The sequence below is a fragment of the Aotus nancymaae genome, unplaced genomic scaffold (genome assembly GCF_030222135.1).
Source record: "Aotus nancymaae isolate 86718 unplaced genomic scaffold, 86718_ANA_hifiasm-v0.15.2.pri h1tg000040l, whole genome shotgun sequence".
Lineage (NCBI taxonomy): Eukaryota > Metazoa > Chordata > Mammalia > Primates > Aotidae > Aotus > Aotus nancymaae.
The window spans coordinates 125,189,998-125,203,165 of NW_026988454.1; the positions used below are offsets into that span (position 1 = coordinate 125,189,998).

At 54.0% G+C, this 13,168-nt stretch overlaps 1 protein-coding gene across 2 annotated transcripts; it reads right to left on the reverse strand.

Annotated features, from left to right (window-relative positions):
• Window positions 1-2,554: 2,554 nt before the first annotated feature.
• Window positions 2,555-12,867, reverse strand: PI16 (peptidase inhibitor 16). Of its 2 annotated transcripts, none has more exons than XM_064361090.1 (6): window positions 12,356-12,867; window positions 7,676-7,897; window positions 5,540-5,649; window positions 5,138-5,226; window positions 3,766-4,467; window positions 2,555-3,555 (listed from the first exon to the last, which is right to left on the reverse strand). In XM_064361090.1, the coding sequence occupies exons 1-6, from the start codon at window positions 12,524-12,526 to the stop codon at window positions 3,434-3,436; spliced, it is 1,416 nt and encodes a 471-aa protein (XP_064217160.1). In that variant the 5' UTR covers window positions 12,527-12,867; the 3' UTR covers window positions 2,555-3,433. The 2 variants fall into 2 exon arrangements, with proteins under 2 accessions (XP_064217160.1, XP_064217161.1); XM_064361091.1 differs by having other exon boundaries at window positions 4,369-4,467; window positions 12,356-12,864.
• Between the last annotated feature and the right edge of the window lie 301 nt (window positions 12,868-13,168).

The following is a 13,168-nucleotide window of genomic DNA, read 5'->3' on the forward strand; positions in this document are numbered from 1 at the left end:
AACTTTGTCACCCATATTAACTTTACTAGGGAAACACCCCAGAGGGCTAGGGTGGTGGGAAGAACACATGCTGGGGTGGGCAGGGCAGACCTGTAGAGATGGGGGCCTCGGGTTCCCAGGCCCTTCAGAGGAGTCTGCCCTGTGGCCTTTCTCCAGCCCGGTGTCTTTACCCACAGCACTGACCATTGTTCTGGGGTATCTTTTCTTCCTGTTGCTCCATGCTCAGATCCTGTTTTTGCATAGATTAGTTCCTAAGTCTCTCCTATCCCGCTGAGACAGGGGCACCTGTATCTCTGGAGGCTGAGCTAAGCTGGACCTGAAGAGCTCCTCGCAGAAGTTCAGAGAGGCTACCTAGAGTACAGAGCAAGGCTTCGGTGGCCTTGCCCAGTCACCTCGGGGAGGGCTGCTGCTGTCCCCCAAGAATTTGGGGGTTTCAACTTCATTTCCCAAGCCATCTTCCACACCCAGAAATGGCATGAAAATCTCCTTTGATACTGCATCCCAGTTATTGGTTGAGTAAAGCACAGGGTTTTAATCTAATAAAATAGGAAGTTTTGAGTTCATTCAAATTCTTGTATTGGTGTGTGTGTGAAATGCTGTTTCCTGGACCCTTTGATCTTTCTTTGGGAGCTGAGACCCTGTCCATCTGCCCTCCTAGCACTTGACATGTTTCCTGCTGACTAGTCTTGGAAACTAGGATGCTGGGTCCTCATCTGAGAAAGGAGATTGGGTAGGATTGGGCTGGAGAGCTGAGCTGTCGGCAAAGGAGGGTGACAGGAGGAGTGTCCTGTAGAGAGCCAATCACCTCCCCTCCTGGGAAACCATATGATGGGCAAAGCTGAAAGGGCCTCTGACAGGCCTTTGGGGACCTCCTTATATATACCCCTAGGTATTTACCCAAGATAATTGGAAACTTAGGTTCACACAAAAACTGGTACATGAATGCTTATAGTAGCATTATTCATAGTAGCTCAGGAGTGGAAACAGCCTGAATGTCCAAAGACAAAATGGAAATGTTCTATAGAATGGAATATTGGCAATAAAAATGAATAAAGTTCTGATTCATGCTATGACACGGATGAACCCTGAAAATATGTTGGCTGAGAACAGTGACTCACACCCATAATCTCAGTCCTTTGGGAGGATTGCTTGAAGCCAGGAGTTCAAGACCAGTCTGGGCAACGTAGTGAGATCCTATCTCTACAAAAAATGTAAAAATTAGCTGGACATGGTGGCATGTACCTGTAGTCCCAGCTGCTCAAGGGGCTGAGGTGGGAGAATCGTTTGAGCCCAGAAGTTGGAGGCTACAATGAGCTATAACCCTGGGTGTCAAAGCAAGACCCTGTCTAAAACAAATTATATATATTTATATGCTAAGTGGAAGAAGCAGTCACAAAAGACCACAACATATATGTCAAAAATTTATGGGGGATGTTAGAAGAGACAAATCCATATAGATAGAAAATAGATTAGTGGTTGACTGGGGCTGGAGAGGTTGGAGGGAAATAGGGAGTGACTGGTAATGGGTATGGGGTTTCTTGTTGGGGTGATGAAAATGTTCTAAAATTGTGATGGTTACACAACCTTGTGAATATAGTAAAAATCATTGAGTTGCATACTTTAAATGTGTGAGTTTTATGTTATATCTGAATAGAGCTAGAAAAAAACACATAAAGAAAGTAGGCCGGGCACAGTAGCACATGCCTGTGATCCTAGCACTTTGGGAGGCTGAGGCAGGTGGATCACCTGAGGTCAGGAGTTCAAACCAGCTGTTGGCCAAATCCTGTCTCTACTAAAAATACAAAAATTACTCAGGCGTGGTGATGGGGACCTACAATCCCAGCTACTCGGGAGGCTAAGGCAGGACAATCGCTTGAACCCCAGGGGTGGAGGTTGCAGTGATCACTTCACTCCAGCCTGGGCAAAAGAGTGAAACTCCATCTCAAAAAAAAAAAAAAAGAAAGTAAAAGAGGGGCGTACCCTCCTTGGTTACAGGTCAGCTCCCAGCCCTGGCCTGACTTGGGTAGTGTCCTGTGTAACTGCGCACCCTCCAGCATTGGCCTGGAGACTGTTGCTCTGCCCCTCCCTACCACCCAAGCCACCCTCAGTCACCCACCACTGCTACCCCAACATACATGTGCTTTTCTGGTCCCCAGCACCTCTGGACAGTCCTGCTGTGCTCCCCTGGGGAGAGTTTGGGACTCCAGATCCCTTTCTTATGACTCTTCCAAGCACCTGGGGCTGGCAGAGCCTTGCCTAACATACATTTCTGACCTTGTGCCCCAGACAGGCCTGGGCAGCAGCGCCCCCGTGAAGAGGCCGCATGCCATGCTTTGATCCTGGGCTCTAAACCTGCCTAAGCTGGGCTGGTGACTCCTGAAGCTGGGAGAGGCAGCCCAGCACCCTTGGCCTTCCTTTGTCTCTTCCCCTTCCTGCCAGCCACCTGTGATTAGGGGGAATGGAGAGTTATGGGAAGGAAAGGAAGAGTGCATCCCAAAGAGGAGACACTAAATGGAGTGTTTTAGAGGAGGGGGATGTGAAAGAGAAGGAACAGTTGTCACAGGTTGGACAGGCTTTTATTGGGGAGTCAGGGGTTACTTTCCTTCCCTTGTCCCTGCTTCCCTCCCCCACAGAACCCCACTCCAGTGGGGCTTGTCCTTCATCTGCCCCTTGCAATCCCCATCCCCAGCTGTGCAGGCACTCAGGGAGAGCATACTGTGTGGGCAGACAGCCCCAGGCCAGGCAGGCAGTGAGCTCCCCCAAATACTCCCACCCCCAGAACTCAGGTGGGAGGAGCAGGAGAGGTCTGGGCCTGGTGTGCAGTCATCAGGCGACCCCGAGCTTGCAGCCAGCCAGGCCTTGGGCCTCCAGGATGGTGTGATGAGGCATGTGCCCCGTAGCCTTTCCCTTCCAGAGGACCTTAACCAAGAAGCATCTTGTTTAGGGGCTGGGGACAGGGTGAGGAAGATGACAGGACAGCTGACCTCTTCACCCTAGGAAGGCAAGAGGTATTTCTGGGGGACAGTCCTGGACTCAGATGGTTCAAGGAAGAGGCCAGGGGACTGGGAGCAACCCAGGAGTTTCTGGAAGCCCGAGATCCTCTGTCTGGGAGAGAAGCTGATGGCCACAGGACAACCTGAGTGTGGGCACATGTTAATACCGCCCAGAACAGTCCGCAGCCGGCTGAGGGATGGGCCTACCCAGAGCCGAGGCACTCCTGGAGCAGTGCCAGAGGCTGGCCCTGTAGACGCCTCCCAGGAGGACAAGAGTGCTGGCCTGGAATCTGGCCAGAAGTTGGGGTGAAGGGGGACTGCTGGGCCACAGAGCAGGACCTGCCCAGGAAGCTGTGACCTCTCACTTGGAGAAAGACAATCCCGGTGGGCATGAGGCCAGGGCCCCCCGCACCAGGCCTTGCCTTTCTGTGGTATCCCCTTCAGAAGATTCCAGCCAACACCAGGGGAGGAAGAAGCAGTAGTCCCAGGAGAGGGCCCCACACCTGACCAGGGCGCGAGTTCAGCCCTGACATGACGCCAGGCTTGTCAGGGCCCTCTGCACCTGTGGGAAGAGAGAGGTTTTGCCTCAGCCTAGAGATGGCTGTGCCTGACGTCCCGCCCACCCCACCATGCAAGTTGGGGGCGGGCAGCAGCCAGAGAGGAAGCTCCTACTTAGAGGGTTCATGCCCCACCATGCTCAAACCACCTAAGCTGGGGCAGGATGCTGACATTCCAGAGCCAGGGAGGAAGTAGGACATGCTATGGGCCTTACCTGGCAAGAATGACTGCAGGGCCAGGGTACGCCCACCCGTGGCATTAGTGGTGGCAGAGGTATTGGGGAAATTGGGCAGGGACTTGGAGGAGGTGTGCCCCATGTGGTCCAGTGTGGCCTGCAGCTCACCTGGCTTGTCCTGGGCTGGAAAAACTGAGGCCAAGACCTCACTGGAAGGAGGCAACTCAGCCTCAGCCTCACCTTCAGCCTCAGCCTCAGCCTCAGACTCCTCCTGGGCATGGGGCACGAGCTCCCTTGTCCCTGTCAGGGACATCTTGGGGTCCAGAGAGTTCTCTGGGCTCCTGGAGGGCACTTTTGTTTTGTCTGTCACTTTGTCTGCTGATGTTGGGTTAGGAACATGGGTCGATTTGGGGAAGGTAACTGGCTCCTCATCCAAAGAGGGCAGGCTGTGAGCTGCCAAAATGGAAGGGACCTCAGTTGTTACAGAAGGTGGAGCCTCTGTTGCCATGGAGGGAGGGTCTTTCGTTGCTAAGGAAGTTGGGGCCTGGGTTTCCACAGCAGGCAGAGCCTTGGTTGCCAGGGAGCCCGAGACCTCTGTTACCAAGAAAGCCGGGATCCCCGTTGCTAGGGAAGAAGGAGTACCCATTTTCCAAGAGTCTGAGGCTTCAGTTGCCAGGGAGTATGGGGTCTCAGTTACCAGGGAAGGCAAATCCTGATCATCTTCCGGGCTTCCGATGGGTTCTGATAAGACAGACGAGAATTGGCATGAGTGCTGCAAGCGGGACCCCACATCTCTCACCCCACCGCAACCCAAGTGAGGCGACCAAATGTCCTACCAGGACACACAACACACACACACCTCTCCGGCGGATATGTCCCTTACTGAAAATAAATGTTACTTCTGGTGATTGACACGGTTGCTCCTCCATCCACCTCCTGGTCCAAGTCTCCCTGCACTCGCACTTGCCCTTTTTCAGGGGACTTCTCCAGCGGGATCCTGGCCCCTCACAGACCACCCCTTGCCCCTCCCCGCTCAAGGCCGGCCCCGCCCGTTTGAATCTCTCTGACCACGCCCACCTTCCTGCCCCCGCCCACTCCTCGAGACCCTGACATGTGGCCACTCCCACCTCGCCCGGGCCCCCGGAAGCCACCAGACTTTCTAACATCCTCCGTTTGAAGGTTTGGAATCGGTCACTTGGAACGACAGGGCGCCGAAGTGGCTGCGCCGGGAGGGCTAAGGGAGCCGCCAGAGGCCCCTGGTGTTTGCATCCCGCCCCGCCCCTCCCCTGCCCACGCACCGCTCAGTCCAGGGAGGCTCTTAGACCATCCAGTCTGCATCGCATCCCTTCCACACCCCCTACCCTTAACTATTCCACACCCCCTGCCCCTATCTATCCACCCGTGGACTCACCACAGAGGGAGTTCTTGCAGCGGTAGCCAGAGGGACATTGGGAGCACGGAGTTCCCTCCTGATAGGGCCGTTTCCCCTTCACGTTCCCCCTACAGGTCAGGAGGATGCTGCGGGGATGGGTCGATCCCCTCCCAACCCTCTCCCCTATACACACACCTAGTCTGGAAGTGCCCTTGGGTCTCCTGACTGCCAGCCACTGACTTGCTGGGCGACCTTGGGCTCCTCGTGGCCCTTTGGCCAATGAGAGCAGACGCCCATCGGAGCCTTCACAGCTCCTTGGACGTATAGCTCCAGACTGAACCCTCTCCTCCCGCTCCTTCAGGCTGTGGCCAACTCTGCCCTCCCCTTGGCTCTGCCCCTGCCTTCCCTGCTCTCCATCTCCAGGGCTCCCCCAGCACTCACGGGGGCTCATAGTTGCACACCAGTAATTGGATGTTAGTCTCCTCGACACCCTGGAGCTTCTCACAAAAGTGGGAACCGCAGCCGATCCTCTCTGTCTTGGCCCAAACCACCTGAAGGAGGGCAAACCTAGCAGTTCAGCCCCATGCGAGGTGGCATGGTGCCTTCCTGGCATCCCACTACACCTGCCTTATAGGGATGGGGAGAAGAGCCACCCTATAGTCTGTGACATCCACGTCCCCAAGGCCATGCAGGTTCAGGACAAAACTCTGACCAGGGGGAGGGATGGGGGAGTTTGTCCCTAACAGTCTACTCTTCTCTGCCAACCCCACACACCACCAGGCCTCTTTTCCACTCAAAACCTTCCCTTAGCTCTAGGGCTGATATACCCTCATGAATTTTTGCTGTGGGCTCTTCCTAGAGGCCCTTGCAATAAATGAAGGTTATATCCAAAGGAAAGAATCTCAAATGGTAGAATTTTAGACCTCAGCAACAAGAAAAGTGCAAGGTGGGGAGGAGGAGGAGCCATTTTGGAAGTGGAACTTCCCCCAAATCACAGCTGAGCAGGACCTGTTCTGGCTGTTTCTCAGCGTGGGTGTCTTGGCTGCTGGAAGGACTTCTGTCTTTATCAAACAAAAAGTCCAACAACATTTGTGTGCTGCCATAGGGTGAGACCAGCAGCCTTCCCTTGCTGGTTCTAAGCCCAATCTGCCCAGGAATCTCTGCTGAAATCAGCTGAAGGTCTCCCGGGGTTGAGCACCTTCTGGGCAGAAACGACCCCAGAGTGCATGCACCCTCAGCCCCAGAGAAAGCTAGGGTGGAGCTGGCCTGACTAACTCCCTGCTGGGCCCTGACAACAATCCCTGCAGGAGCAAGTGTGTGGGGGTGGAGGAAGAGGGAGGGGTGGCAGGGTCCAGAGGGAAAGGGGCAGGGAGGGTGATGGGCCCTCACAACTTCCTGACCTGGGTGGGTGCTGCTGGGATCTCCTTCCTAAAGATGAAGACTAAAAATATCATGAAAAAGAGGCACTGAGAAATGGAATTGGTGGATGTGGGTGGGAATTGGTGGATGTGGGTGGATTGGTTTCTTTTCTTTTAATTGTTTGTCATGTTATTGTTTGTGTGACACATAATCACTGGGAGGAGAAAAAAGAATTCAGTAACACTGATGTTAATACACACACACACACACACACACATATCTGCAAGCCCAAACTTTCAAAATGCAGGGAGAACCCAGACAGGAAGTAAAGTGTGACTGGGAAGCAGGAAATTCTATCAGAAATCTCCCGAAGCCTTCATTCTGCCACAATTTGCTCTTCATTTTTATGCATAATGGTTAAATGCAAAAGAAAAACTAAACAAAATTGTCTATTTTTGCTTGATTAGTCCCTGGCAGATGAGAAGCAGCAAATTAGACACCATGATAAATGACAAAAGAGCCATAGAGTGAAATTTAGGGACCATCTACTGCTGGGGTAAATAGCCCTGCACATCCTGGGGAAAGGGGAGTAGGACTGCTTGGAGCCCGGTACAATATCGCCTAGGACAACAAGCACGGTCCATGAAACTGGCTCTGTGACGCCTAACATGCCCCACCGCCCCCACCCCCACCCCTACCCCCTTTTTTTTTGAGACAGGGTCTCCCTCTGTCGCCCAGGCTGGAGTGCAGTGGCGCAATCATGACTCACTGCAGCCTCAACCTCCAGGACTGAAGCGATCCTCCCACCTCAGCCTCCAGAGTAGCTGGCTCGCGCCACTGCACCCGGCTAGGTTTTTTGTATTTTTTGTAGGGACGGGGATCTCGCTGTGTTGCCCAGGTTGGTCTCCAACCCCGACCTCAAGTGATCCTCCCAGCTCGGCCTCCAAAATTGCTGGAATTACAAGCGTGAGCTACTGTGCCTGGGCCTGGCGGCCTACGTTTTCAAATGATTGTGGAGAAGCCAACTCCCTCAGGGGCCTAGACAGTGTATTAGTTGCAGTGAAAAGACAAGATTTGCAGTGTCTAAGGGGATTGGAGTGAGGCCCGCCTCCTGCAGCAAGGACGCTCGGGAGCGTGGAAGGCAGAGGTGGCCCCGCCCAGGGAGCACGTGGCCCCACCCCACGCCATGAGGCCCCGCCCCACCCTCTGGGCCCGCACCTGCGTGTAGTGGCCGCACATCTGGCCTGGGCTGCAGGTGGCGGCGCTGAGGTTGTAGTGCTCACGCTCGTGGTACCACTCCTCCATGGCCAACGGCACGTCCATGCCCTCGTCGGTGATGGCGAACAGGTTCTCGCCTCGCCGCCCTCGCTCCTTGTTGTGGCCCCATACGCACTGCCGTGCATAGGCCTTGGCGAAGGCGGCCAGCTCCTCGTCCCATCTCTGCAGGGCAGGAGGGAGAAGGGAGGTGAGGATGCCCACAGATTCTGTGGGGACCAAACAAAAGGTCGAGGGGGTCGTGGGGAAATCCTTCTGGCACATCCTTAGCGGGGTGACTCTTGGGCATGGCCTGGAATAGGTCTCTGCTCTGAGTGGGCTTCTGTGGGGAGGTGGAGGATGCCACTCTAGGCCGCAGAGCTGGACCATTCACCAGCTGTGTGACTACAGGGACTGCCTAACCTTTCTGCACCCTCAGAAGCTGGGAAGAGTGGATGAGGTGGCGTTGGTGACAGTGTTATTAAAAGCCTCATGTGAAAAAGGTGGCCATCCCTGCCCCTGCCTACCTCCCAGGCCTCCTTGAACTTCTCTGAAGAGCACAGATGAGATTGGTGTCGAGGGGCTGTGTTGTTTATTCAGCCCATTTCCCTCCCCCTCAACCATGAACCTGACTTGAGGGCCGGCACTCTCCTCTCCCTCTAAGCCCCCACTCTCCCCTTGGGACAGCCCAGCCCCCATGCCTTTCCCTCTGCAGGCTCCCTCCCCAGTGCTATTCCTAATTGCTCCCAATCCTTGTCAACAGCAACCCCCTTTCTCCAAGAAAATTAAGTGTCTCTATGTGACACTGAATGTCACAAGCCTCTCACCAAGGGGCCTATTTTCAGAGTCTTGGTAACCCACTCTCAGACCCCAGTGACAGTGTTCTCCAGTGGGGACCTCAGGTGAGATGGTGGGAGGGGGCATTTTAGGTTTGGAGCCTTTGAGATTGTGTCCCTGGCTAGGAGGACAGACCGAGTGTGGGTGGGAAGAGGGATTAACAAGGCATCCAACCCAAAGGACTGAGGAGGGAAGCCTGGATCCCATTAAATGCTGTCCTTGGCTTCTCCTGGAAATCCATGGCCTGGCCGCCGCTCTTGCTCCACCCTCTGGGGTTCCAGCCAGCTGTGGGAGCCAGACATCCCATAAAGCGCCAAGAGCTTGGGTGACCCTGAGGGGAGGTGGCTGTGTGGCCACACCCACTCTGCACCCACTCAAGGCTTTCAAGAGCCGCTGCCTGGTGTGGGGATGGGTGTGCGCCTGGCTGGGATAGCTCCACAGCTGTGACCTTGGGTGAGTCTCTTTCCCTCTTTGGACACTTTTGTCCTGAGTCACTGGTCCCTGAAATTCTCTCAACTCTAGCAACAGTGGGAGATTGGGAGTGGGAAAGGGGCAGGGCGCTGGGGACCAGGGTCACAGTGTCTGAGATGGCCTTCGAGGCGCCGGGCTGGACTGTAAGTGCTGTCAGGATAGGGCAGTGATGGATCCCCAGTGTCTGGCGCAGTGCTGGCACATGGTAGGCACTCAACAGATACTTGTCAACTTGATGACTGAGACAAGGCCCTGCTTAAAGCAGTCTCCCCATACAGAGCCTGGCTGTCCTTTCCATTCTGACTAGATACCTGGAGCCCCACCATTAGCATCATTGCTTTGGTCTTAAGGATTCTCAGTCAGTCATCCAGAGCCCCCTGTGGAGTTGTAAGACTCTCAGCACCCACCCACACTGGCCACATGGTCACCATCCAGAAGCAAGTCCATCCATTCATTCATTCAACAGTCCTGGGCACTGTGTCAGCCCTGGGACAACAGCAGGAACCAAGAAGCCCAAGTTTCCACTGACATAAAAGTCAACTGGGGCCAGGCATGGTGGCTCACGCCTGGAATCCCAGCACTCTGGGAGGCCAAGGCAGGTCAATCACCTGATGTCAGGAGTTTGAGACCAGCCTGGCTAACATGGTGAAACGCTGTCTCTACTAAAAATATAACAATTAGCTGGGCATGGTGGCGGGCACCCGTAATCCCAGCCATTTGGGAGGCTGAAGCAGGAGAATTGCTTGAACCTGGGTGGCAGAGGTTGCAGTGAGCCGAGATCGCTGCCATTGCACTCCAGCCTCACCAATAAGAGCAAAACTCCATCTCAAAACAAAACAAAACAAAACAAAACAGTGAATTAGGCCACCACATGGTAAATGACAGATGTGCAACAAGTACTATAGGGGCACCAAAGAGGGCCATCTAGCCCAGCCAAGGGTGGAGAGGGAGACACTAAGCTAAGTGTTAAAAGATGAGGCATTAGCCAGCTGGAAGGGAGAGGCGTCCTAATCAGAAGGTACACATCAGCAAGAGCATGAAGCTGGGAAACATTTTGGCTGGGAAAAGACAAGCTGTTCAGGTTACAGAAGAATAAAGGGTGAGTAGGAAAGGAGGATGGAGAGGTAGGCAGTGGCCAGAACACACAGGCTTCTCATTTAGGAGCTGGAGCTTTATCCTGAGGCAGTAGGGAGCCATGGGAGCCACTGAAGGATTTTGAGCAGTGTTAGGCCCATGTGTTGGATTATTCATTCTGACAGCAGAGGCCAGAGACTGAGGAACAGGTAGGGGCTATCCTAGGAGTCCTTGGGTGCAGAATGAAAGAACCCTGAACCAGAGTTGTGCCAAAGAGAGAAGGGGCTAGAGGGAAGGGTTAGATTTCAAGGAAAATTGAACCTTCTGGGGGGCAAAACTGGTGCCGATTAGATCTGGAGGCTGAGAGAGAGAAGGTTCATGATAACCCTCACCTGCCTCACCCTGGATCCATTCCCTCTTTAGTGTTAATCAGATACCTATTGAGCACTTACTGTGTGCCAGGCATTCTTCTGAGTGCTTTACACATATTCACTCATTTAACCCTACAACCACCATAGCTACAAGGGAATTATTCCACTGTTATCATCTCCATTTTACAGATGAGGAGAGTGAGGCAGAGTTTAACTTGGCCAAGGTCACAAAGCTAATGAGTAACAAAGCTAAGATTTGAACCCAGGCCATTTGGCTCCAGAGTCCCTGCATTCACTGCTACTGAGGCTGAATCTGAGTCTTGTCCTGAGTATTTCCTGGCATCCCAGCCCCAGCCTCATCTCATATTACTCCCCATTAGGCAGCAGCATATCCCCTCAATATCCCAGCTGCCTCCCAGAATGCTGCCCCATTCCAAGGTGCACCTCTGTCTGAGAAGCAGCTCCCAGCCTGTGTGGCCCCCAGTCTCAGCCACCAAGAACTGTAGGGCCTCAGGGATCTACAGGTGGGGAAACTGAGGCCCAACGATGCGTCGCAGGCCTCAATCAGGGAGCTGCTGGCAGAGCTGCAGCTGCAACTCCTGATTTGTTGTTCACCTTTCCTCGATGCCCAGGCTGGCACAGCTGTGCGCGGCAGTGCCGGGTGTGTGTGCAGAGCTCTTCCTAAATCTTTCTCACAGGTCATCCTGTGACGCGCGGGGCAGGGATCGCCAGCCTCATGTTTCCATCTGGAAACAGGCCTTTGAAGGGAAGGGGTCCACCCAGAGTTACTTCAGCCAGATCACATGGAGCTGAGGTTAGAACTTAGATTTGGGGCCCCAGGCTCACTGTTGTGTTCCCCAAGGTGCATCTGTGCTCTCAGGCACCAGCTCCGGGGGGCCCTGAACACTGCCCAGCAACCTCCCCGGCCACCCGAAGGTGGCTAGAGGGGACAGGCTAGTTCAGCCCTCAGGGAGGGCAGGAGGCGGGTGAATTTCTCGCTTTATCTCCTCTAATCCTGTGTATAGACACCCCGCCTCCACCCTGCCATAAATAGCTCTTCCTGACAGAAGTAACCAGCCCTAAATCTAGCTTCTGTCTCCTGTGTGCATGTACATGTATGTTTACTACACCTGCACGTTTCACCAGGACATAAATAGTATTTTTACATGTTTTCAAACTTCATGTAAAGAGACCCTTCCTCACCCATTCAATCTGTGAGATTCAATCCACGCTGGTATATACGTAGCTCTCATTCCGACCTCCTTTTATAGGTGAGACACAGGATCAGCAAGGTCACAGGACTTGCCTCGAATCACGTCTTGTAGGTGACCGAGAGAATTTGAGCTGTGTGATCCGGAGCCCTCTTTGCTTGTGGATCCTGCTGTCACCCACCTCCTTAGCACCCGCCTCCTACCCCAGGTGCCCACACCCATCCTGCTGCCCTGCTTCCTCTTGTCCTCTCCTTGGCAGGCATGTGAAAGATCGTTTTCACAAAGGTGTTAAGAAGTTCCCGGGTTCCCCCACTGAGGACACATGCATTTGAGGATGTGCTGGGGAAAGGTCACTGGAATGGGAATCCAGGGCTTCAGGTCTGGCTCTACCAGCTGTGTGACCCCAATAAGTCCCTCTGAGCCTCACTTTCCTCATCCATATTATGAGGCTGCTTACAGGGGCTGCAAATTTTATTAGGTGAATGCAAAAGTCATTGTGGTTTTTGCCATTAAAAGTCATGTAATATAATGTCAGGGACTTGGAGACTCTGTCACTGACCAGAGGAAGGAGAGGAATTCTGGAATCACTTCGGCATGAGGAGCAGGGTAAGAGGGCCTGGAGACAGACTCTGCCCAGCACCCCTTCCATCCCAGCCAGCCAGGGCCCTGGCCACGCTTACCATGTGCAGCATGTCCGAGGCGGGCGGGGATGCCTGGGCCCGGTAGAGGTTGTGCAGCTCCACCATCAAATGCTTCTCCTCATCTGTGAGGGCTCCAGCGGGGCCCGTGGTGGCCACCAGCAGTAGCAGCGGTGGCAGCAGAAGCATCAGGAAACTGCAGGAGCTGTGCATGGTGGCCAGCCGTCTCTCCTTCTCCCGTCCAGGGGTCTGGCAGCTGGCTTTAAAGTCCTTCCCACTCAAGCACCACCCTGGCTGGGGTGGGGCAGTGGGGGCCGTGTCTGAGGCCCAGCCCAACTCACACAGTGTCTCAGGGAGGGCTGGGTGCCTTGGGTTCCGACCAGCATCGAGTGCACTCCCCTTGGAGTCCTTGGCAAAAACCTCCTTTCTCTCGGTAACGGGGGCTCAGGCCAAAAGCTGTGTGAGTTCCTTAGTTGTGGACAGATGCTTCAGGAGCCAAATCACAGTAACCTCTGCAGAGCTGTGACTGGTTGTCCCCAGGTCACACCCACTGGGTGTCGAGGACCGATAAGAGAAAGGAAACCACACAGACCCTACCCGCAGAGGTGTGGGCAAGATGAGGAAGCTATAGGCTTTTGAAAGGACAGAGGAAGACCAGATGTATTGATAAAAGGCTGAGCCAACCCAAATCTGAATCCTGGTGCTGCCCCTTGCTATCTGTGTTTTGGCAGCTCTCTCAGGTGAATCAGTGACAATGACAGTACCCACCTCATAGGCCTGGAGAGAAGATTAAATGACATATAATGTACATAAAGCACCTAGTATGGTATCTGGCACATAGTAGGCCCTCAGTAA